The sequence below is a fragment of the Macaca fascicularis genome, chromosome 12 (assembly GCF_037993035.2).
Source record: "Macaca fascicularis isolate 582-1 chromosome 12, T2T-MFA8v1.1".
NCBI lineage: Eukaryota > Metazoa > Chordata > Mammalia > Primates > Cercopithecidae > Macaca > Macaca fascicularis.
Genome location: NC_088386.1, coordinates 106,045,860 through 106,069,458, shown reverse-complemented (window position 1 = coordinate 106,069,458; position 23,599 = coordinate 106,045,860). Strand labels below are relative to the sequence as shown.

Sequence of the window (23,599 nt, the reverse complement as noted above, 5' to 3'; positions counted from 1 at the left end):
ATGTGTATTCCATACAACTCCCAAGGAAAGGACAGGCAATAGTGGAAAGAGCTAATCATACTTTAAAAACTCAAATACAAAAGCAGAAGGCAGGAGACCAGGAATATAAAACACCACATATGCAACTGCATCTAGCTTTATTAACATTAAATTTTTTTAATTGGCAAAAAGATCAACCCATAACTGCAGTGGAACAACACCTGACAGGGCAAAAGGAAAATAAAAAGACTGGACAAGATATATGGTGGAGGGATGAACATACAAAGAGCTAGGAAAAAGGAAAGATAATTACATGGGGAAGAGGATTTGCTTGTGTCTCTCCAGAAGACAATCAGGTGCTTGTGGGGGTGCCTACCAAACATCTGAGGATCTATCATGAGCCATAGCATCTAGTAGACCCACCTGTACAGTGCGAATTGAAGGTTTGAAAAGACTCTATTTGCTTTCCCCGTGCCTTCTGTTAGAAGGGGCCTGTTTCTCATTATCAGTGGCCTCCTGGCTACAGTCACAAAAATTTTTGTTCTGTTCCAGTAGATTTACTACTGTGGGGGTGAGGGGTATGCTTGTGTTTTTGCAGGAGATGAATGAACCATGTGGATGCCCTCAAGATGTGTACGACCACAGAACAGGAGACTAGAGGGACCCATGGATCCCAACCATGGACTGGGTTCCCCCAGTACAAGCCATGAGCCAGTTAAATCTGAATGCGAAGATGGAACAAACACAGACCGGAGTCACAATGCTTAATGGACCAATGCTTTCTGACTCAGCTCCTCTCTACCACGAATACAAGAGACCCTAATAGCTAGGCAGGAAATCATCACCCCTATTCAGCATGAGGAAGTTATAGAAGACGGACCTTCATCCTTCTGCAACCCCTAGGACTAAGGGTCTTGTAAAAGGAAAAGGGGAGATATATGGGAAGCATTCAAACCAGAGCGACTCTAGTAAGAATGATAGCTAGTAATGATTATACTAATAATGATACCTTCTCTTTTACAAAAAAGAGAAGTGGGGCATGTTGGGAAAAAAGCTGAGGGTTGGGAAGAAAGCTGAGGCAGGGCTTGCATGACTGACATGTCTTCTGGAATGTGTCTAGACTTGCTGGCTCCTTGCTTCTAGCCCTCCTAGGCTTCTATTCCCATTATCTCAAGTAGCAGAACATGTTCCATATAAAGGCTATACCATCACAGCTGTAGATCATGTGCTTGCCCTTTTGACCCTCATGTTCTCACCACTTGTTTCTCTGTTGGATTACCAATAAATAGCATGGGCTTCCAGAGCTCAGCCTTTGCAGCCTCCATGATTGCAATGGCCCCTGGTCCCACTTCTCTCTCTCAAACTGTCTTTTCTCAATCCTTTGACTCCGCCAGACTTCATCACCCCCACGAGCTGGTATTGGGTCTGGCCACCCCAACAATATACCAATTCTGCCATTGAAAAACCTAAAAGCAGGCTGGGTGTGGTGGCTCACGCCTATAATCCCAGGACTTTGGGAGGCTGACGTGGGAGAATTTTTGATCCAAGATTGGTTGAATCCTTGGATGTGGAACCTGTGGATTCTGAGGATGGACTGTACTTCCTCTAAAATGAGGAGACTTGGGGAATCTTACATGTATTTCCTAAGGACATTGGCAGCAATTCTTAAAGCCTGTAGAAGAATCTTGCCTCTGTCATCTACATGGGCACCCCTGACCCTACTCACAGGCTAGAAACATGGCTACCAACATAATTTGATTTGAGGAGCATCACAAAGTCTGGGGTGTCCAATTTATTTCCCCTACAGTTCTGCTTTAGCACTCTTACTTGATCTGAAAAATCACGATTAAAGTCAGTTATTTGTTTCGTTTTTTTGTTTGTATGTTTTTTGTTTTCAGACAGTCTTCTCTGTCACCCAGGATGGAATGCAGTGGCACCATCTCGGCTCACTGCAACCTCTGCCTTCAGGTGTCAAATGATTCTTGTTCCTCAGCCTCTGGAGTACCTGGGATTACAGGTGCATGGCACCACACCTGGCTAATTTTTGTGATTTTAGTAAAGACAGGGTTTCACCATGTTGGCCAGGCTGGTCTCGAATTCCTGACCTCAAGTGATCCACCCCCCCCACCCCAACCACCCTTGGCCTCCCAAAGTGCTGGAATTACAGGTGTGAGTCATGGTGCCTAGCCTAAAGCCAGTATTTGAATTAGAAAAAACAAAAACACAAACAGAAAACCTGATTTTTTCCTAATTGATTATAAAAGGCCATTGTTAAAAGTGACCATCACCTGAAAAGACAAGGAAGGCTTGTGAGTATGTAAGTGGAGAAGAACAGAAACAGCTAACATTTTCTGAGTGTTATGTGCCAAGCCCAGTGCTGTGCATTTACATGAAATATCTTGTTAGTCACTGAAAGCAACTTTAGAAGTGGTCCACACTTCTCACACTTTAGTGTACATGAGTCATCTGTGAGACTTGTTAATAACACAGAATCCTCTACCTCATCATCGGGAATTCTGATTCAACAGGTGCTGTTGCTGATAGTGACTGTCAGAACATACTTAGGCGCGCTAAAGTAGTTTTTATTATCATCCTCATTTTTTAGAGGCTCAGCAAGACCATGCAGGAGAAGGGTTCTGTGGTATAATATGAAATATATTTGGTCTTTGTTCCTGGTTCCTGTTACAGAGTTCGTAAAACTCTCGAAATTTCCTGAATGATAGAAATGTCTTTAGTTACTTATAATGAGCCCAGGTCCTAACACTTGAGTTTATGCTAATGAGGTGACTTAGGGTGGGCCCCTAGCTAGCCCAGACTAAGGCTGGTCATCAGAAAATTAAGAGGTTAGAAGATTAGAGGGTTGGAATTTACAGCCTCACCCACCAATCTCCAGAAAAGCAGAGGAGGTGGACATGAAGCTCTCTAAAAACGAGATTTTTAGAGAGGCTTCGCAGTCCCCACTCCTCCCACCCCCACCCGGTACCCTCCTTTATGCATCTCTTCCATATGGCTATTCCTCAGTTAGATCCTTTATAATAAACTGGCAAACATAGTAAAGTGTTTCCCCGAGTTCTGTGAGCCATCTTGGAAAATTATGGAACACACAGAGAAAGCGTTGTGGGAATCCTAATTCATAGCTGGTTGGTCAGAAGTAGGGGGCACAACCTGGGACTTGCCATTGGCTTAAGTGGGGGTAGTCTTGTGTAATGGAGCCTTTAGCTTGTGGAATCTGACACTACTCCAGGTAAGTGGCATCAGGATTGAATTTAATTGAATTATAGGGCATCAAGTTGGTGTCCTCTGGAAAATTTCTTGTTATGTGGAGGAAAAAAATCCCACATATTTTGGTTGCTGAAGTGGAGTGTATTGAGTATGAAGAGAGAGAAAAATAGTTTTGTATCCTCCTTTACAGGTCCCTTATTGCCCCTACACTGGTAGGTTACTTGATCAGCTAATTATCACCTTGAAAGACCAAGAGTTTTGTTAACAACTGTTGTGAAACCTCCATTCTGGTCTTTGTAGTTTAAGAGAATTTAAACAAGAGACAGGCAGCAAAGGAGATTCAGTATGGAAGGATTTATTGCAATGGAGAAAGAATATTCTGAGGGTTAGGTGCAGAATAGACAGTACACCCTGAAAGATGATTCAGAGAAGGCTTCTGGTGAGGATGAGACAAGGTTGACTGTTACTGGGGAAACTCCCTTTATGGGAGTCTTACATGATTTTTCATAAAGGGGTGAGAAGAAGTGTCATTAGTAAGCATGTTCTGGATGGTCTTCTGGGTGCACATGTGCAGTAGCTTTACATGCTTGTTCATACATCTCATGTCTTATTAGCATCTTAAATCTCCATCCCGGGGTGTGTTTTTTACTATTACAATGAGTAAAAGGGTCAGTCTGAGGACAGGTCAATCAAAAGGCTCATGCTCTCTACAGGGGACATTCTCCACTGGAGATAGTTTTGCTTGAATGAGCTTACTACAGTGCAAATGCTGGGGCTTCTTGTGTTGAAGGTTCGGTTGTCACAGCCACTGCTTTTAGAGGACATGGCTACTTCCTTTCCTACCTATCCTGCCTTTGTTTGGTCCCATGAGCCAGCATCCCCTGTCACACACTACAGATGGTAGAGTAGGGATGGTAGGTCATAAGTCCAGAATTCTAGGGAGACTGATGGAGGTTTGTGCTCAAGCCTCTGCCAACTAAAAATATTCACATTCTTCTAATTGTTTATAATATAATTAAATATTTCTTTTTATTTATTTTATAAAGATAGGGTCTCCCTGTGTTGTCCAAGCTGGTTTTGAACTTAGAACCTCAAACTATTCTCCTGCCTTGGCCTCCCAAAGTGCTGGGATTACAGGCATGAGCTGCCTGCCTGGTCAAACTTTCTTTTTAAAACTTCCTCTTTATGTTCTACATTCAGTTAGTTAGTTGCTGATTTCCAATGCAAAATGCCTCTTTTTCACTTCTACCATTTCAAGTCCATAGTAACTGTCCTTGATTAGTAAAATGGCCTTAACCTCTTGCTTTACTTCCTTTGAAATCCACTGTGCACATTCTTTAGAGTTCAAAAATCTTCAGGTATTTTCTATTACAAAAAAAAAAAAATTTCAAGAGCTCAGACTTCACTGAAATGAAATGTAGATTATTAAACACCATTGGTGACTTAAGTGAAAAAGTAATGGCAAGATCTGAATTCAAGTCAAGTATTATTGGAAAACTGAACGTGGCGGTTTTTATTTGCATATTACATATATTTTAATTTTTTTCAGCAGGTAGCCACTAATTTTTTTAAGAAAAAAATGAAAAGGGCACAATTCTTTGAAACCAGTATTTAAATAGTTGCCTACTTTAAGTAAATCAATTTCCAACGTTACAAAATAAACTTCAGGTACTTTTTTCTTTTTCCCCCTGAGACGGAGTCTCGCTCTGTCACCCAGGCTGGAGTGCAGTGGCAGGATCTCGGCTCACTGCAAGCTCCGCCTACCGGGTTCACGCCATTCTCTTGCCTCAGCCTCCCGAGTAGCTGGGACTACAGGCGCCCGCCACCACGCCTGGCTAATTTTTTGTATTTTAGAGGGGTTTCACTGTGTTAGCCAAGGTGGTCTCGAACTCCTGACCTCATGATCCACCCAGCTTGGCCTCCCAAAGTGCTAGGATTACAGGCCTGAGCCACTGCACCCGGCCAACTTCATGTACATTTTTATGGTTAGGTATTTGGCGTATGTGGGGGCTCCATAGCTTTCATCCGTTACTCAAAGCGCTTCAGGACCCTAAAAAGGCTCAGAACTGCTTCGATAAACAAGAAAGAATGCCGCAAGCAAAGGCAGCAGTTTCGCTGTAAAATCCTATTGTTGACATATAAGAGGGCCGTGTTGCCTCGCTACCAGCCTGTGGCGTTGTTGGGGCTCCGGAAGGGCGCGCGCGGCGCCTTTATCAGGGCGTGTGCGAGCGTTTATTTGGGAGGACACCACACGTGGACGCCTCAGCCGACCGTTCTCCTTCCCGGGGCCCTGCCCCGAGTCGCCGAGTAGCCGCAGAGTCGCCTCCGTCGCCCCGCCGCCCCTAGTGTTCCGGCCATGGCCGCGCGCCTCCTCCGAGGGTCCCTACGCTTCCTGGGCGGCCACTGTGCGGCGCGTCCGCTGCCCGCCCTGCGGTGAGTGGCACCCGGGACTTCCGCGGCTGCCGGCCGGGAGGCTGTGGGGCGAGGCAGCGAGTCACTCCTGTCGCTGGCTTGAGGCGGGGCGGGGCACGCGGGGCGGGGCACGCGCGGCTGGGAGTGCTCCCCAACTCCGGCGCGGGGCTAGAGCTGGCCTGGTTTCCCGGATCCTGCGGACTGGGTGCAACCAGCTGCGGGGCGGAGGAAAAAGGGGTGTCAGCCGTGCGAGGCCACGTCGGGGAAAGCCGAAAGATTTCTCCAGAAGCTCATTCCGGAGCCCCATTCCAGCCCGTCTAGTTCAGCGGCCTGCAGTGGGACCCGAGAGCCTGCGTTTTGGGAGGAGGTGGTCACCCACTGGGCCTGGCTGCAGGAGCGCGGGCTGCGATCTATGTCCCAGTTCGAGCTATGAATCCGTCGTTCCCCACGGCTTAGACTCGCCGCGCGGTAGTGAACTTGGGACCCGGACACAGTGCCCGGCCTGCGGCGCGGACCAGAAGTGTCCAGGGCAAGCTGGGATAGAAATGACTTGGCGAGGGTTCCGTCAAACAAGGAAATTAGGTTTAGATTTATCAACAAATCCTTTAAATACAGAGGATTAATGAAGAGAGAGTCTATGGTCTGAGTGGCTCAGTGATTCGTAAGGTGGTGTTTATAATATGATCAAAAGTTTCAGATACCGTCTGAAACATAAAATCTATTCACTGGGTAAACAAATTGAAAGCATGGAGAATTCATTATTTAATAAGGGTGAAGGAACTGGCAAATTTGCGAATGACAGCATTGGTGTAAGGTACTCTAATTTTCTTTGAGAGCTATGAAACAAAATGCCTACTCTTCCTGGGGAGGTTTGGGAAGACTTCACTGAGAAGGTGATTTTTCTTTAGGATACATACTTAACTCTTACCTGGAACATTATAAGACAGTGATCCTCAAACTTTTGTTTGTTTGTTTTATTTTATTTTATTTTATTTATTTTTGAGACGGAGTCTCACTCTGTCGCCCAGGCCGGAATGCAGTGGCACGATCTCCGCTCAGTGCTGCAACCTTTGCCTCCCGGGTTCAAGCGATTCTCCTGCCTTAGCTTTCCTGGGTAGCTGGGGCTATAGGCGCGTGCCACCAAGCCCTGCTAATTTTTGTATTTTTTTTAGTAGAGACGGGGATTTCACTATATTGACTAGGCTGGTCTCGAACTCCTGAGCTCGTGATCTGCCCGCCTCGGCCTCCCAAAGTGCTGCCTCAAACTTTTTAGTAACAGGACTCCTTATGCTCTTAAACTTAGAGGACCTCAAAGGACTTTTGTTTATGTAGGTTATATCTATCTTATGTCGTTATCAAAGGGTGTCTACAAAACTGAGAAACTTTACAAATATTTGGTTTGTTTAAAAGTTACAATATCTGACGAGTTGATGGGTGCAGCACACCAACATGGCACAAGTATACAGATGTAACAAACCTGCACGTTGTGCACATGTACCCTAGAACTTAAAGTATAATAATAAACCCCCCAAAAAAGTTACAATAATCTCATTACATATTAACATAAATAACAGTTTTTATGAAAAATAACTTTTCCTAAACAGAAAAAAAGTGAAAAGAGTGACATTGTTTTACATTTTTACAACTCCCTTAATGTCTGGCTTAGTAAAAGATAACCAGATAATTATATCTGCTTCTGTATTATCCATTGGCGTAAGTTTGATTGAAGCATGGCAAGAAAATCTACCCTCAAATAGAGAACACTGGAAAAAGGGAGACCTGAGAGACCCTCTGAATGGGCTGGGGGGCTTCAGTTTTGTTGTAACAGCTTTTTGACCTTTAATGTGCAAAGGAATCACTTGGAAATCTTGTTAAAATACAGCTTCTGATTCGGTGGGTCTGGGATGGGGCCTGAGATTGTGTCTTTAAAACCAGCTTCCAGGTGTGTGGAAGGTGCTGGTGGAGATTGTCTCCCTTTTAAAATGTAAAGGAGGCTTAAAAAAAATTATAGCCTATCAAATAAGATTAGTTGCAGTTTATTGCCTTAGAGAAAAAAATGCCAATTTTTCCATTACAGATTTCTTCATCTTTAGATTAAGAAATACATGTTGCAATAAACTTGCTGCCACGTGTTTTGATTTTCTTCCCTCTGCATATTCTCTCCTGACCACCTTTGACTGACCTGAAAGTCTTTATTGTTTTGGCATTTCTTTTGCTTTCCTGTGTCTTAATGTATTTTACTTAAAAATATTGCAGATATTTCCTTAACACAGGATAGGCTATTCAATTTTAAGATCCAGTAAGACTCGGTTTTAAATTCTGGCTCTATTATTTACTTATTATGTTGACAAATGATTCGGTGTCTTACGGCCCCAGTTTCCTAATCTCAGCATAGTTTTTTCCTGAGGAAAACTCTCTAGTATGGAAAATCTATATGGACAAATACGTGCTTTATAGTTTTATCTCTACTAGCAAGAAAAAGGAGTCGATCATTTCCAGTATAGGGATAAAGTAAATGTTAGTTTATTTAATGCAACAGGACAATGGTCAAGCTCCCCTGCATGTCTTGGTCCCCTGTTATCTCTTCTTCCTAGAATCTCTGACCTCATCTACTCTTCTCAGCCCACTCTGGCTACACTTGCCTTCTTGCTTTTCTAGAACACATCCGACACGATTCAGACATACAGCCTTTGCTCTAGTTGTTCTTTTATCCTAAAATTATTTGACTCTAGAGGTATGCCTGGCTAACTCTTCACCTTCAAGGGTTTGCTCAAATCTCACCTTTCTGGTTTGACCTACCCTGACTGCAGTATTTTTTTTTTCTTTCTTTCTTTCTTTTTTTTTTGTTTTGTTTTGTTTTTAGTGACAGGGGCTCGCTATGTTGCCCAGACTGGTTTCAAACTCCTCAGCTCAAGCAATCTTCATGCCTCAGCCTCCCAAAGTGCTGGGATTACAGGTGTGAGCCACCAAGCCAAGCCTACTACATTATTTCATACAGCAACCTCTGTCTCTGCCTCCCCCCAGCCAGATACTCCTGATACCTTCTCTACTTTTCTTTTTCCATAATACTTATCACCTTCTATGGTATTATATAATTTGCTTATTTATTGTTTATTGTTTATTCAGTCTCCCTTTGTTAGAATGTAAGCTTAAAAGCCAAGATCTTTGTCCTCATCTTAGTCCTTTGTTCATTATTGTATCCCGAGTTACTAGAACAGTGCCTGGCACAGAATTGGCACTCAGTAAATATTTGCTAACTAAATGAATGAATAAGCCACTAAAAACATGATAATTAGGGAAACCTTAGAAATAGGTTGTAATAGCGACTGGGTGCAGTAGCTCATGCCTGTAGTCCCAGCCCTTTGGAGGCCAACATGGGTGTATCACTTGAGATCAGGAATTCAAAAGCAACCTGGTCAACATGGTGAAACTCTATTAAACATGGTGAAACTCTACTAAAAATACAAAAATTGGCTGGGTGTGGTGGCAGCACCTGCAATCCCAGCTACTCCAGAGGCTGAGGTAGAAGAATGGCTTGAACCAGAAAGGCGAAGGTTGCAGTGAGCCAAGATTGTGCCACTGCATTCCAGCCTGGGCAACAGAGCCAGACTCCGTCTCATAAAAAAAAAAAAAAAAAAAAAGGAAAGAAACATGTAATAGTAGAGTTATTTTTTTTAAGAACGCTTTAAGTCTACTTTGATTAATTACATGAAATAGATCTTTTCTGGATAAGGACTAGAAAAGAAAAGGCAGGGTCCAACTAAGGAAGAAATACACTAAATCAGAATTTAATGCAAAATAGAAAAAGCATCCTTTGGCAAGATTTGAATATATGATAAGTTTTTTAGATGTGAACTTGAAAATGTACAAAATGATGCATAGATTTTCAAAATTTCTTTCAGGGGTACTTCAAGGAAAAAAAAGCTGAAGACCACTGAACTAAAGGAACTACAGAGCAGTCTCATTTTAAGCTCAGTGTGGGAGGGATGGGAGTAGGTCCTAAATAATTCCATTTTACAGAATCTTTATCAGAGATTGATGAGTATTTTTATCTCCACCCAGATTGTCTTTGTAATGTGGCAATTACATCAACACAGTTTGCATCTTATACACCTGCAATTTGAAATTGTGTGATTCTGGTTAAAATACTAATTTTGGAAGCTTTGCATTATTTTAAACATTGTACATGATATGAAAATTTATCAGTATTACTCTATTGTACTATTTGAACTTTACATAATGTAATCCATATGTCACATGACAATACTGCATTTCACCTCAAGTCAGACCTGTGGTTAGTTCTAGGCATCGTCTTCTTTAAGGATTTGGAGATGGAGACTGAGTTGAATACTGATAAGGTACTTCTTAATTCCAGCTATATGAGGTAGATCCCATCAAAAGTGGTGGCACTCAAATTTGAACCCAGGTTTGTCGTAATTCAAACTCTCTACTCGCCTCTCAAGTTTCTCTGTGAAAGAAATCCATGTTGTTCAGTGGTATTAATTCGGATATGAAGAGTAACAATTCACTTACTTTTCCTACTGCATATATATTTTTTAAGATGTTCTCATTCTGGAGGGGAAGAACGTCTAGAAACTCCTTCTGCTAAAAACTTAACAGATATAGGAATTCGAAGAATCTTTTCTTCAGAGCATGACATTTTCCGGAAAAGTATAAGGAAGTTTTTCCAAGAAGAAGTGATTCCTCATCACTCAGAGTAAGTGGCACATTTTCCTCTAATGAAATGTATGCTAGGGGTGTGATAGGACCATTTCCTAGAATGCCATATATTACTATACAGAAAACATAGTATGTTCAGGGCTTTATTAACATTTTTACTGCTCTTCACTGTAACACTATAAGATCCCAGGATTCTTGCAGTTTTTAAAATGAATTGTAAAATGTACTATACACAAAAAAGAAAATTTAAAAATTTGCAACTTAGTCTAAGAGTAGTATTTTTGAAAACCATGGGTAACTGGCAACAAAATACTAGTCAATTTCTTAGTCTTTCTTTTTCTGCTTCATGAATTAATTAAACTGTAAAAACACAAAAAGTCAGCATAATGCAAACCTTGGTAAGAATTGGTTACCTCTGGATATTTCTTGATTAACTAATTACTATTATTTTATTGATCAGAAACTTATCATTTCTATTACAATAAGATTTTGCTTCATTTCCAAAATTCACTCAATGCCAGTACAGATGCTCCTGAATTTAGTAGGGGTTACAAGTTGAAAATATCATAAGTCAAAAATGCATTGTTATTATGTTAACACTGTTCTTATGTTATAAAAACAAACAAATCTCAGCACAGTTATATTAGAAGCAGAAATTAGAAGATTAGTAAAAATGAAGAGAGAAATGGTTCAGGAACATCATAGGTTTGTGAGGTTTTACACACCTAGCCTACTACACGCGATAGTTTAGGCCAGCCTACATTAAACATGCTCAGAACAATTACATAAGCCTACAGTTAGGCAAAATCATCTAACACAATGTCCACGTTGTAATAAAGTATTAAATAACTCATGTAGTGTATTAAATATTCTAATGAAAGTGAAAAACAAAACGGTTATATGGATACTTGAAGTAAGCATGTTTTCAACTGAATGTGTATTGCTTTTTCACCGTCATAAGTAAAAAAATTGTAAGTTGAACTGTCATAAGTCAGAGACATCTGTATTTTACAACATTTAGAATGGTTTTTAAATAGCATTAAAAGTAACTTCCATTAGGTTTTTACTAATACCTTCTTGGTAAGAATGACCAAAATAAGCTAAACTCAGAAGCCGGAAGCCATAACTAGTCTTTGGTGAAAAGCGACTAGCTTCTGTTTTGGGGGGTTTTGTTTGTTTGTGTGTTTGTTTTTTAAGACATGGTCTCACTCTCTTGCCGAGGCTGGGGTGCAGGGACGTGATCACAGCTCACTGCAGCCTTGAACTTCTGGGCTCAAGCAATCCTGCCTCAGCCTCCCAAAGTGCTGGGATTACAGGTGTGAATCACTGCATCAGGCTTCAACTAGCTTCTTATAGACAAGAGAGACATGGTACACTTTGCTCTGGTACAATCTCTTTTGTTTATTTCTTCACTGCTTTTAAATTTTGTTCCAGAAAAAATCTTGAGAAGGCTTTGAAATAAAATAACAGGAGCTGACAAATTTTAAGTCAATAATAAAAATATTTCCAAAGCTACTTTAGGCAACAACTGCATTCAAAACACACATGGTAATCCAACTCTTAAAAATTTTTGTAGTGTCTCTAATTACCTTCAATCAGTATCTTCAAATACCCCATGTCTCACTATAATCCACTTAAAAATACAAAAATTCTCCGATATTTTTTCACTATCTCCAGCTAGCCATCTGTTTCCTCATTCTGCCATTCTCATTTTTAAAGAAGAAAAGCTGAGGTTGCCTATCTTACACAAATGTCTAATATTTTCAGAAGTTCATTTGATATAGAGCTATAGTGCGAGGTGCTTCTGCTCTCCTGTTCTTCCTAAACTATAATGAGGTTCCCTATTTTGTCAGCTTCTATATGCTTGTCCCATAAGTTCAGCACTTTAAGGAAATATGCCAAGGAGAATTGCCTCTTACAATACAGGTTAGGCAGATTCCCATGACGACATGCCACAACTAAGCTTGCATGTAAGAGTACTAGCTGAGCAAAACTACATCAGTGGGTATAATTTTCAAGTCCAATAAATAGTCAAGATGGGGAAAGACAATGGCAAATACAAATAAGAGGAGAGGGCTGGGTGCAGTGGCTCATACCTGTAATCCTAGCACTTTGGGAGGCTAAGGTTTGAGGACTGCTTGAGGCCAAGAGTTCACGACCAGCCTGGGGAACATAATAAGACCCCATCTCTACAAAAGAAAATTTTTTTTGGCCTTGTGGCATGTGCCTGAAGTCTCAGCTGCTCAAGAGGCTGAGGTGGGAAGATTGCTTGAACCCAGAATTTTGAGGCTTCAGTGATCCATGATTGTGCCACTGCACACCAACCTGGGTGACAGCCCTGTCTCAAAAAAAAAAAAAAAAAAAAAAGCAGAAAAAAGGAGGAAGAGAAGTGATCAAAGAGTCAGAGTCAAATAGAAGTATATGGCTAATGCAAATAATTACCTTAAATTAAGAATGCATTTCTGCACAAAATCATTCATAAGTTCAAAGTTGTAGCCATTTAAATAATATGAAAAAATCTCTGATTTTAAAATATTTGGTATTTGCAGATGGGAGAAAGCTGGAGAAGTAAGTAGGGAGGTTTGGGAAAAAGCTGGAAAACAAGGACTGCTTGGTGTCAATATTGCAGAGCATCTTGGTGGAATTGGAGGGGATTTGTACTACGCAGCTGTTGTCTGGGAGGAGCAGTAAGTATGGAGAGCTTTAAGGCTGAGTCTTGTTTTGTAAACACACCACTCAACTTTCTGAAATGACCAAAAAAAAAAGTTTTCTAATCTTGGAAGATTGAAAATTCAGTGTAAAATGTAAAGGACTATACCACTCATGCACTCTTATACATTTTTTGAATGTGGGATAATAAGAAAATCCTTTTAAGTTGCTGAAATAGGTGCTATTGAAAATTAAAGAGATCTTTTTTTTTTTCCTGTCAATGCTTACGATTACTTTTTGCCCTTAGAAAAGATATTTGAAAGAGAACAACAGAGTAGAAAAATGTTTCCATCAAATATACTAGAATTTTAATATATAAGAGCAAATAAAGATTGCAGTTGAAAAATGGGCAAAGAATTTGAAGCAATAATTCATCAAAAAAGAAATGCAAATAAGTTTTTTTTAATGAGAAAACTTCATCCTTACTAACAAATGCAAATTAAGCTTATCTGGAGGTATCATTTTGAGTATCTATAAAATTAGTGAAAATGAAAAATCCTAATACCCAGGGCTGACAAGATTGCAGTGAAAGTGACACACTATTGGTGGCTTTATAAATTAGAACAATAAATTTTGGGGGGGATTAAAAAGGTGAAAACATATTTAAAAAATATGTTCCTGCTTTTTGACATAAAATGCTACTTTGGAGAATTCATTTTAAGGAAATAATTTACTAGGAAATACAGATGCTGTGTTCAGAAATCATTGTCATGTTAGGTCACAGTCCTCCAAATGTTGAAGCAATCTAAATGTCCAGCAGTGGGAGAATGGATAAGTAAATTATGGTACATAAACAACTTATAATATTTTGCAGCTATTTCAGATTAAAATCTACTAAGAAAAAATAGGATTTTGTTGTGTCATAGAATTTATTTTTAAATTTTAAATTTTTATTTGTGTGTGTATGTGTGTCATAATTTTAAAAGAAAATAGCAAAGTACACAATTCACTCCATGACTCCATGTTTTGTTTTGTTCTGTTTTTCTTTTTTCTATTTTTTGCTTTTTTATTTTTGTTCTTTTGTTTCTTTGTTTTACCAAGACTCCATCTGATTAGAATATATCCTCATGGCAAAGGCCGTTAGAGGAATACAGTTATTATTCCACTGTGTTAGAGGAATATAACTGCAGGTGATTCATATTTTAAAATATTTTATCTCTCAATTAAATAAGTGTTCATTGAACTCTGTTTAGCACTGTTATTGTGTTGAAACCAGAAATTTTAAAATTAGTAAAAAAAAAAAAAAAAAAAGAGAACACAGTCAGAAATGTCATAGGTTTGTGATGAGACAGGCCACTACCAAACAGTTTGACAGGATCTTTAATACGTTGTTGTTATAATAGTCATTTTTTAATTGCTAGTTTATGCTCTAATTTTTCTTCTTTTTTCATTCTAAGAGCTTACTCAAATTGTTCAGGCCCAGGTTTTAGTGTTCATTCAGGTATTGTCATGTCCTATATTACAAACTATGGCTCAGAAGAACAGATTAAGCACTTTATTCCCCAGATGACTGCAGGCAAATGTATTGGTGCTATAGCAATGACAGAGCTTGGAGCTGGAAGGTAAGTTAATATTTAGTTGACTTTGGATTCTTGGAAGCAGTGCCTTGACATTTTCTTAGTACTTGGTTAATACATAGACTGAGCTATGTGCTAGGAGGAATGCAAAGATGAACACAGGATAATTCATGACCTCAAGTAGGAAAATAACAATAAAGCAGATTATAATGTATGCTATGTTTGAGATATTAACATAGTTTTATGCAAAGAAAATGGTAGTGTGTAAGTCGAATTTTCACCATAATGAATTTTACTTGTAGGGTGAGATTCACATGTAAATGTCAAGTGGTTTGTTACAAAATTGTACTTGGAATTCTGGAGACAAGGATGGAGTAGCAATAGGTTTTAAAAGTCTTTCATTTATAAGAGTTGATACAATAGGAATGAACAAGATCACGTATTCAGTTATTTGCTGGTTATTTTGTAAATGTCTTCAGTGTGCCAGGTATACAGTAGTGAACAAAACAGATGTGGCCTCTGTGCTTAATGAAGAGAAAGGCAAGAAATAAGCAAGTATATATGTTTGTAATTATAAATTATGATAAGTACTGTGAAGGAAATGTACTGTGCTATAGACTAATGGTATGTTTGTGTTTGGTGGGATATGGAAAAACAAATTTAGATATGAATGCTAACAAAGGCCTATAAAAAGTTGTATTTAAACTGAGGTTTGACAAATGGGAAGGAACCAGTTTTATAAGAATGGGGGAAAGAGCTTCCAGAGTGGGGACCTGATCCTCAAGAGGAAAAATGAAAGACAAAAAAGGAACAAAGGAGGAAAATCTGGGCATTATGTTTCATTTGGAACTGTACAAAAAATGATGGAGCAAGAGAGACAGAAGGATTGAGAGTTTCAAAGAAATCCAGACACGAATAGGAAGAGAAGTCAGTTGGAAAGGCTGTAGGAAAGGAGAAAGAAGTTAGCAATGTGAAGGCCACCATGATGTTGAGAATGGAGAAGAGGTTCTGGCAGGCCTGATGATCCTTTGTGATTTCAGTAGGGTGGAGGGGCAGAAGTTACTTTTTATGGGAGTGAGGTGGTTGAGAAAACAGAGGCAGAGGACTCAGAGTCATCTTTCTCAGAGCTGAGTGGTAAACAGAAATGGAAAGAGAGGGCAGTGGTTTGAGGCAAACTGGCAGGGGAAATGATGTATGTTAAAGACAGTAGCAACTTGTGGGTCAACAGAAAGCGAACAGTGCAAAGGAAGAACTTAAAGATGCCAAAGAAGTGGCAAGTGAAAATCCAGGAATTGTTTTTGCAGAGGTCAGGCCCTCCTTTTTTATTGTAAAATTTTCTTTTCTAACAGTGTTATTTATTTTTAAATCTCTTAATATTCTATAGCATGACTTGCAATATGTTTACATTATATTTATCTTTTTAAGATATAAATCCCTAATTTTAGGTCAATACTAACACTTAATTTTGTCAAAGATTAAAGGCTTCTGTTCACTTCTGTTGCCTAAAAGTGTGATCTAAACAAGTAGAAATTTAACCTTCTTCCTTAAAATTTGCTTTTAATTTCATTCTCTAAAACAACTACCTGGCTGACTGCCAATATTCAGATTGAGTTGTATTAGCTCTGTGGTTAGCATGTTCCACTTCCAGCTCATTGCATGTTAGCACTCACAAAGAGGCTATAGAATAAATGAGATCTTGATTTATCTCTAATTTATACATGCAAACAAAGGTTCGTGTGATTTTTGATTTTGGTTTAAAGTCTTTGGCCTTATCTGTGGTTAAGTGTATATAATTAAGAAGGAAATCTAAGAATGAGGATGGAGAAAATAAGCAGATTTCTTTCTTTCTTTCTTTTTTTGTTTGGAAAGTCATTGAAAGTCATGAGAGGATAGTAAATAAGTCAGGTATTTAGAGAGATGAGCAAAGAGTCCATGTGGGTAAGAGAATATAAGAACAGAGAAAAGCCACAGTTGAAGAAGAGTACTAGAGTGTTGAGGAATTATGGAATTATGGTGTAAAATTGGCATGAAATAGGGAAAAACACGTGGGAAGAAAAGAAGATAGAAGATGGAATGTGGTTCATTTTGACTGCCCTCGGAGATGAATTGAGCACTGTCTGTATTTTTGGTTTGATTTGGCCTCCACAGAAAGTAAAGGTTGCAATTGCTGAAAAACATCCAGAGTTTCACTGGCCCTTTCCCCTTCCATGGAGGAACGCTTCATTATATATAATTACGTATCTTTGTATGTTGTATTACTTTAGCATTTTATAAATGCTTTCATATTGATTTTATTTTATTATTTTTTAAAGAAATGGAGATGGGGGTCTTGCTATGTTGCCCAGGCTGGTCTCAAACTCCTGGACTCAAGCAATCCTTCTGCCTCAGCCGCTCCAAGTGCTAAGATTATAGGTGTCAGCCACTGCACCTGACCTCATGTTAATTTTATTATATGGCTATTATAATGAGATATATGGAATATAAAGATACGATTTCTATATAAGAAGAAAACAGAAAATAATAAATGAAGTATTTTGACCAAGTTCATAGAACAAATTGTTGACAGCATTGGAGCCAGAGTGTTCTGACACCAGCTGTGTGATCTTGGGTAAAAATCTCTGAGCTTCAATGTCTCTATCGGTGAAATTGAGATAATGATACTTAAGAAGATTATTGTGAGGGTCTAAACTGTTGGCTTTACTAAGTAGTATACTTTTTCATTTTTAATATTTCATATATAACATTCAAAAACTTAGGAAAAATTTACAAACTGAGCTATGCCATTACCTTTATTTCCTTTGATGTATCCCTGTATAGGAAGATTTTTTTTTTTTTTTTTTGAGATAGAGTCTTGCTGTTGTCACCCAGGCTAAAGTGCCATGGTGCGATCTCGGCTCACTGCAACCTCCACCTCCCACGCTCAAGCTATTCTCCTGCCTCAGCCCCCGAAGTAGCTGGGATTATGAACACCTGCCACCACATCCAGCTAATTTTTGTATTTTTAGTAGAGACAGGGATTCATCAGGTTGGCCAGGCTGGTCTTGAACTCCTGACCTCCGGTGATCCGTCCGCCTCCGCCTCCCAAAGCACTGGGAATACAGATGTGAGCCACCACGCCCAGCCTTAGAAGAATTGTTTTAATAAACTATGTGCAGACATTAGTTAGTGATACTTTATACATACTTATGATGAAAAATACGATGTTAGAATACAATAGTATTCAGGCCAGGCACAGTGGCTCATGCCTGTAATCCCAGCACTTTGGGAGGCCAAGGTGGTGGATCACCTGAGGTCAGGAGTTCAAGACCACCCTGGCCAACATAGCAAAACTCTGTCTCTACTAAAAATACAAAAATTGGCTGGGTGTGGGTAGTGTGCACCTGTAATCCAGCTACTTGGGAGGCTGAGGCAGGAGAATTGCTTGAACCTGGGAGGTGGAGGTTGCAGTGAGCCGAGATCGTGCCACTGCACTTCAACCTCAGTGACAAAGTGAAACTCCATCTCGAAAACAACAGCAACAAAAAAGAATACAATAGCATTCAACTTTTGTGTTCACAATCTGCATCCACCCTTTTGATGATAATCACACTACAGATTGGTTCACATACCTGTGCCATTTAACCTATGTTTCAGATAGGTGGCTCTGTATTATACAGTCTCTTTCTGAAACTTACTGTGATATTTGAAGTGATTAGATGTGTAATGGATAAGCCTTGAATTTGTGTGTTGGGGGGTCCCCAAGACTACCCCCAGGTTCAAATGATTTGCTAAGAGGACTTACAAGACTCAGCATATATTGTACCCATGGCTACAATTTATTATAGTAAAGGATACAAAGCAAAATCAGCCAAGAGAAAGTCTCATGGGCAAAGTCCCTAGAAAGCCAATAGCAGCTTCTGGGAGTTCTCTCCCAATGAGGTCATACAGGACATAATTGCTTCAGCAAGTTGTGACGTGTGAAATGTTGTGTGCCAAGGTGTAGCTCATTAGAGACTTGGTGCCCAAGGATTTTATTGGAGGTCGGTCATATAGGCACCCTCTTCCTGGCATGTACCAAAAGTTCAGATCCCCAGAAGGAAAGCAGGTATTCAGCATAAGCCTCATTGTTTGCACAAACAGTTTATACAGTAAGCCACTTTGATGGGTACTGGGAACGGTGAGAACTCTCCTGAAATCCGGATTCCCAGATGCTAGCCACAGGCAATGTTGCAATAGGCCTTTCTAAGGATAGCACTCTCAGGCCTGCTCTATTAATTCTTTTCTGTATACTTGGCATTTTAATAATATAATTTAACAAATGTTTATTGAGTGCCTGTTATGTACAAAGCAGCATGCTAGGCACAGAGCATATAAATATGATCTTGATACACCACGTGTTTTCAAAAAACTTGAGTCAGATAAGTGCAGTATGTGGGAAAGATAATTGCTTTTTATTATAATTGCAATTGAAAGTAAGTGCTCTAAGAGAGTATATTTGTTGCCTGATGGCATCTGTGACAAATTATCACAGACTTGGTGGCTTCAGACAATAGAAATTTATTCTCTTACAGTTCTGAAAGCTAGAAGTCCAGAATCAGTATCGCTGGACCCAAATCAGGGTATCAGCAGGGCCACACTTCCTCCAGAGGTTATAGGGGAGGATCCACTCCTTTCCTCTTCTATCTCTTAATGTCTGTTTGGCATTCCTTGCCTTGTTGCCTCATCACTGCAGTCTTTGCCTTTGTGGTCACATTGTCTTCTCTTCTGTCTATGAAATCTCTCTTTACCGCTCTCTTATAAGGACATTTCTGATTGCATTTAGCGCTCATCCGGATCATTCGTGATAATCTCTCTATCAGAACATCCTTAAATTAAACACATCTGCAAGACTGTTTTTCCATGTAAGGTAGCACAGCCTCTAGGGTATCGGACCTGATATCTTTGGTATCATTATTCAGCCTAATACAGAGAGTGATTAAAAAAAATGCAACTGGGTGCGGTGGCTCACGACTGTAATCCCAACACTTTGGGAGGCCAAGGTGTGCTGATCACCTGAGGTCAGGAGTTCAAGACCAGCCTGGCCAACATGGTGAAACCACGTCTCTACTAATAACACAAAAAATTAGCCTGGCATGGTGGCCTACGCCTGTAATCCCAGATACTGAGGTGGCTGAGGCAGGAGAATCACTTGAACCAGGGAGGCAGAGGTTGCAGTGAGCCGAGATTGTGCCATTGCACTCCAGCCTGGGCAACAAGAGGGAAACTCGGTCTCAAAAAAAAAAAAATGCCGAGGGACGTAAAATATAAACACCACTGTGTTACTCTGTTTTTGTGTTGCTATAAAAAAAACCCTGAAACTGGGTAATTTATAAAGAAAAGAGGTTTAAGTGGCTCACAGTTCCACTGGCTATATAGGAAGCATAGCTGGGGAGGCCTCAGGAAACTTACAATCATGGCCGAAGGCATAGGGGAAGCAGACATGTCCTACATGGCCAGAGAAGGAGGAATAGAGAGAAGAGGGATGTGCTACACACTTTTAAACAACCAGATCTCATGATAAGTAACTCACTAACACAAGAACAGCAAGGGGAAAGTCCATCCCTATGATCCAATCACCCCACCAGGCCCCCTCCTCCAACACTGAAGATCATAGTTGAACATGAGATTTGGGTGGGGACACAAAGCCAAACCATATCACCCACATAAAGAAGAATAGGAAAAATTACACAAGTAATGTGGACTATTTATATACTGTGCTGTTTATTGTAGGATATTTAGATTTTGGGACCTAAGTGTTTTAACAATAGGGGATTATTTTTTAAAATTATGGTAAATCCATGATGATGTTCTGTTCAGCTAATAAGAAGTCATTAGATATTGTTAACAGATCAAAATCATATTATATGGTTCCAGTTTTATAAAAATGCATATATATGTATAGTTATATCCATAGGAAAATATTGGAAAGATATACCTTTAAAATGTTCATTCCAGGAGATAAAATTATTTTTAAAATTATTTTTCTCCTTTGGAATGCTCTCTATATTCTTAATATTTTCTTTAGTAATATTTGCTTCTTTTATATTTAGAAAAATAATCTGTTCTACGCTTAGAGCAGGTTTGTTAGAAAAAAAATGGCATTTGAGACATGCTCTTTTTTTTTTTTTTTTAAGATAAATTCTCACTGTGTTACCCAGACTAGAGTGCAGTGGCATGATCATGCCTCACTGCAGCTTCAACTTCCCAGGCCCAAGTGATCCTCTCACTTCAGCCTCCCAAATAGCTGAGACCACAGGCATGTGCCACCACACCCAACTAATTTTTTAACTTTTTATAGAGATAGAGTCTAGCTTTGTTTCCCAGGCTGGTCTCAAACTCCTGGGCTCAAGCAGTCCTCCCCCCTCAGTCTCCCAAGGTGCTGGGATTATAAGCATGAGCTACCACGCCCTGCCTAATAGCTAAATTTTAGATCAATAGAGATAGGGGAAGGAACCAAGGTGTTTAAAGGCAGCAAAGTACATGGTGACACGTAATCTCAGGGATACAGTGAGGTTTGAAATGTTATGTGAGTCTCATTGGGGTCTTGAATGTTAGTTGGGTTTCGTTATACTACTGTATAAAATCTGGCTAGTTTATATAATAAATCTTAATCATATATTCATTTGTGTAAGTGCTTTAGAATATAATAGATCAGCATGGTTTTTCAGTGCAATTGTGTGAACATTCTTAATATTCAGCAATTTTATAATGGTGTAGCCAGTTTGAATAATCTAATTTACATACATACTTACATAATTTACATAATTCAATTTTTATCATTTGATGAATTGTTTATCCTTTCTTTCGATTACAGTGACTTACAAGGAATAAAAACAAATGCTAAAAAGGATGGAAGTGACTGGATTCTCAATGGAAGCAAGGTGTGTAGAGAGGGACTTCTATAGCCTTTCTTTTCAGAGTCATGCCGTGGGTAACAATGTCTCAGAGACAACTCATTAATTCTGTTAAATCTAGGGACTCATGCAGGAATTGAATTTACCTAAGCTGTTTTGGAGACAGCAAATTTACAATAAATATTACTTAAGATCTGTGGTAGCTTCTTCTATGTTTCATTTTGCATGCCCCCTCACTAATATGGCAAAGGTTGTTTTAGCTTCCAAACAGCCCTTATCAAACCAGAAAAAGACAAGGTGAGACTCACATTGCTCAAATGTGGGACAAATATTAATAATACTTAAACTTTATGTTGATAAAAGATTGGGGAAAAAGCTTTCTCATGTAGATCAAGAAGAATTTCAAAAGATTCTAGGAGAAGGACAGGCACAGTGGCTCACACCTGTAATCCCAGCACTTTGGGAGGCTGAAGCAAGAGATTGCTTGAGCCCAGAAGTTTGAGACCAGCCTAGGCAGCAAAGTGAGACCCTGTCTCTACAAAAGTAAAAATTTAAAAAATTAGCTGGGCATGGTGGTGTGCCCTTTGGTCCCAGTTACTCACTCAGGAGGCTGAAGAGGGAGAATCACTTGAGCCAAGGAGGTTGACATAGAGTAAGACCCCCCTCAAAGAAAAAAAAAGATCCTAGGAGAAAAAGATATCAGTGATACAGTGATGGAATTTGAGAACCATTCAGTTCTACTAAATCAAACAACTCACTGATAGAATTGGAGAGTGCTTCCAATTAAGGTTACAGATGGGCTCAGGATCCCTGATATCAATGAGGGCAAATGCATTTGGTATCACTGAGGGCAAGTGATATTACCCACCTAAAATAGTATCTGGTATATACTCAGTAAATATTTGTTGTTGACTGAGTGTTACGTGAAGGAAAGATGATCATTTTATTTATGGTTATAAAACAGTCTTTCTGAAAATATGTGCCAAGGTCTGTTGAAGAATTAGTTTTTATATGTTTGTTTGGGCTAATAGCTCTGTATTTACAAAACTGAATCATTGGTGTTCTTCAAATATACTTTAATAAATATTTGTCTAAATAATTTATCCTAAGGATTATAATTAAACAGATGATAGCTCCAATATATAATCAGTTAACTCCTCGCATACAGAAGGCTTGTTTTGAAAGAGAGTAGGATATTTGGTTCGAAGTGAAAGGGGAACCACATTCTCTTATACCTCTAGCTCTCTAAGCAGGCCTCATCTGCTCAGCCATAGTGTTTTGTGGGAACCACACAGGAAAAGTACCATTGACTCTGTTTCAAAAACTCTATTAGAAATAACAAAAAATTGAAAGCAAGTAAAAGTAAAGGAATGGGTAAGCAAATACAGTGCATCTGAACGAATGTGCAGCCATTAACATTAGCACCACAAAGTTTTTAACGGTACAGGAAATAATTATACATTAAGTGAAAAAACAGGAGATAGAATGCAAGTACAGAAACATTTTTACTATATTAAAATTAAAAAGATGAGAAAGGAAATTATGAATGATAGTTGTATTATATACTTATGGAGGATTATATTTTCCCTTTTCTTTAGAATTTTACATTCTCTATATAATATCTGCAATGAGTTTCTGTTATTTTATAAGCATTTAATATCCTCCCACCACCCCAAAATGTTGACCCTCATTAGAGGTAATTTCAGCCCTATTCAAACTTTTGAGTGTCATAGTTAGAAAACAAACTGAGAAAATCCACTGGCAAGGAAAATTCTCATATAACTCTGTTAGAAAGGGGGATCCATCATGGTGTTAAAATTCACATTAGGTCACACTGTTGTAGAAATGGTTCAGATTTTATTGATCCTTTGCTGTAATTACTTCCAATAAGACCTTCTGGAGAACTCCACTTGATTTACCAAATTGAGCTCAGCGTATTAAAATGAATAGTTTTTGCCCAATGAATTGCTCCTCCCTTCCTTTCCATTCCATTGTTTATTTATTATCTGTAGTTAAAACGTGTATGAGACCACTTTAGAGCATATTGTAGATACTAATTCCTGGATGCTGTGTGATGCAAAACAAACAAAAAGCACTCATAGCATTTCAACTGTGGTAGCTACACAGATACTAGGAACTACACAGAAAGGTAGGAACTTGGTAGACTTTTAAGATTTTTGAGCAAGGGAGTGGTGTAATCGAGCAATA

General features: G+C 39.2%; 1 protein-coding gene across 14 annotated transcripts in view; it reads left to right on the top strand.

Annotated features, from left to right (window-relative positions):
* Positions 1-5,371: 5,371 nt before the first annotated feature.
* The window catches only part of ACADL (acyl-CoA dehydrogenase long chain), a 49,417-nt gene continuing 31,189 nt past the window's right edge, over positions 5,372-23,599 (top strand). For 5 of the 14 annotated variants that reach the window (XM_065526015.2, XM_065526017.2, XM_065526013.2 and 2 more), the window contains exons 1-5: positions 5,372-6,427; positions 10,175-10,330; positions 12,843-12,980; positions 14,400-14,564; positions 21,352-21,418. In XM_065526015.2, the coding sequence (XP_065382087.1) occupies positions 6,294-6,427; positions 10,175-10,330; positions 12,843-12,980; positions 14,400-14,564; positions 21,352-21,418 (660 nt within the window). In that variant the 5' untranslated portion in view covers positions 5,372-6,293. Of the gene's footprint in view, positions 6,507-10,174; positions 10,331-12,842; positions 12,981-14,399; positions 14,565-21,351; positions 21,419-23,599 lie in introns of all 14 variants that reach the window. The other 9 variants (XM_074010008.1, XM_065526014.2, XM_074010010.1 and 6 more) reach the window with 4 other exon arrangements.